We start from the raw sequence: 2,206 nt of genomic DNA, 5'->3' as shown, positions 1-2,206 counted from the left end.
TCGCTATGTAGTTTAGGCTGGCCTTAAATTCACTTATGTAACCCAGGCTAGCTTAGAACTCATGGAGATCCTCCTGCTTCAGCCTTCCTAGGGTTGGGGCTACAGGTATGCACTGCCACACTTGACACCAATAGAAATTTTACCTACTCTTATGGTTACAAATAATTACTACCAGATATCTGTAACCCTCAGATATACCAGCACTATGGTAGCCCTACAATGTCACCTAAAGTGAGCAGGAAGGATATATTGCAGCCAGAATTATTTAGAAAATTCTCATCAGATTTGCCTTCTTTCATATGTTCTGCCTGAGAAATGTTCAAGAGATTCAAATATATCTCAGAATCAAGTCCATAGGAACAAGATTGCAGTTTCTCTTGACGCCCTCTACTGCTTTCTCCTCCCTCCACTCTTACTTTCTTCATTTGTACCCAATTCGTCTCAGCTCTTCAGACATGTCATGGTCTTTCTTGCTTCTGAGATTTGCCCATTCTTCCCCCGCATGGGCTGATTTTTCCCTCAATTCTTACTTTGCTAATCTCTACTTCATGTCTCAGTGTGAATGTCCTATCTTCACAGAGGCAGACCCAGAATCCAGTAGGTAGCTACATGCTCCTAGGGAATATAGGCTCCTGAGCCTTCCCTATAATCACAGGGTCATATTCATGAGTGACTGAATTCTACACAAGCCTATGATGTGCAGCAAGGAAGATTCCAACTGTCTTGTTTCCTTCTGAGATCACTTTCTTCCTACTGTAAGTTAATGAGGATAGCTCACCGTTCTTTTTCCGCAGCAATGGTTGAATACAGTCATGGTTATGAATCCCTGGTCTATATTCTGGCTTATCTCCTAGTTGTCTGAGATTCAAGCCCCTCCTGACTGTGAACCATATCGTGAATCTGATGTCTAGCAACACTGGAAGGCTGAAAAGGCCCTTAAAGAAGGAAATGGACCCATGATGATCCCATCAGGGAAGTACCTGAGCTGGATAGTCAAAGAGCCATTGTTCCCTTGGTTTTTCCTCATAGGTGGTTACTCCTTCCATCATCTCATGTCTCACGGTGGCTTTCATGTGAGCAAGCACATTATTCAACCATACTTCTACCTGAAAGAAAAATCCTGGATTACACACCATGAACCTAAAAAAATTTGACTAATTCCATGTATTTTTCCTCCTACCTATCTGAGAAAACAAAGACAATGGAAATCAGGCTGGTATACAACCTGAAATGGCTGCCAAAACATAGAGGAAGACATTTTGTTGGTGTCATCTCTGATAGTAACAAGTGGGAATACCATTTGGAGCACACGGGACAGGGCAACAGGTTATGGAGGTAGAGGCTGTCACCCAGGGTTCAGTCTGGTTTGAGGCATATTTTCTCAAGTTAGTTCTCAAGGATGTGTCCATACTGCATGTGGATATGTGAGTCAAGATTGTGTTTCCCAACTAAGTGCTTTCAGGGTCTATGAAAGGAACACATTTTGAATTAAACCCCAGGGCTATGGTCCATCCCATCTGAGAACCTTGGATCATTTTCCAACAAGGGAATGGCTTTCTAAGATGCATGGGGAGAAAGCTGAAGCTTTGTAAGAGATCTTTTTTCTAGGTATTAACCTTCACTAGATTAGAACCCCCAGGGACAACGCTTTGCTAGATCATTTAGGAAAATGAACAAAGCTGGGCTTATACTTAGTAGCACTGAAGGATAGGAAATAGATTTGAGGAGAAAATAGTCCTATGATTTGTGTGCCTTGAACTTGCACATGGGAGATTTGGTGGTACAGAAGTAGTTCCTGGTGACAGTTGTTTCTCCATGAGGTACACTTGCTTCTCAGTGAGGGGGAATCTCAAGAAGTGATTAATTTTCAAGGACGTTTTCTTTAGGGAAGGTTTCAGTATTCTGGATTCCCCTGCAGGGTGCTGCTGGGGTTGCCTTGTTAATGTATCTGGGGGCAGGTTATTCTTTTTAAATCCCTTTTCTGGTTGATTCAGGGAATTATTTATGTGCATTTTGTTCCTCATAGCACAGGTCTTTCGTTAAAGAAAAAAATATATCCCCTTCCCAGAGAGAACAGAGGATACTGGAGTCTGCTGTAATGTCAGTTCCATTCAAGGGAAGCTGGCATTCCTTCAGGACAGACAGCAGCTTTGGTCTCATGAAGTTGATGATGGATATATTTGAATGCAGATGAGGGAGGGAAGGG

The 2,206-nt window shown here is 42.5% G+C and overlaps 1 protein-coding gene across 1 annotated transcript in view; it reads right to left on the bottom strand.

Annotated features, from left to right (window-relative positions):
• Dnah9 (dynein axonemal heavy chain 9) overlaps nucleotides 1-2,206 on the bottom strand; it is a 433,197-nt gene that overhangs the window by 307,163 nt on the left and 123,828 nt on the right. The window contains exon 23 of the mRNA XM_023705424.1: nucleotides 981-1,113. Coding sequence (XP_023561192.1) covers nucleotides 981-1,113 — 133 coding nt within the window. The remainder of the gene's footprint in view (nucleotides 1-980; nucleotides 1,114-2,206) is intronic.

This window comes from Octodon degus, unplaced genomic scaffold (genome assembly GCF_000260255.1).
Source record: "Octodon degus isolate 3935 unplaced genomic scaffold, OctDeg1.0 scaffold00219, whole genome shotgun sequence".
Taxonomy (NCBI): Eukaryota; Metazoa; Chordata; class Mammalia; order Rodentia; family Octodontidae; genus Octodon; species Octodon degus.
The sequence above is the reverse complement of the archived record's forward strand: the minus strand, read 5'-3'. Positions and strand labels throughout refer to the sequence as shown.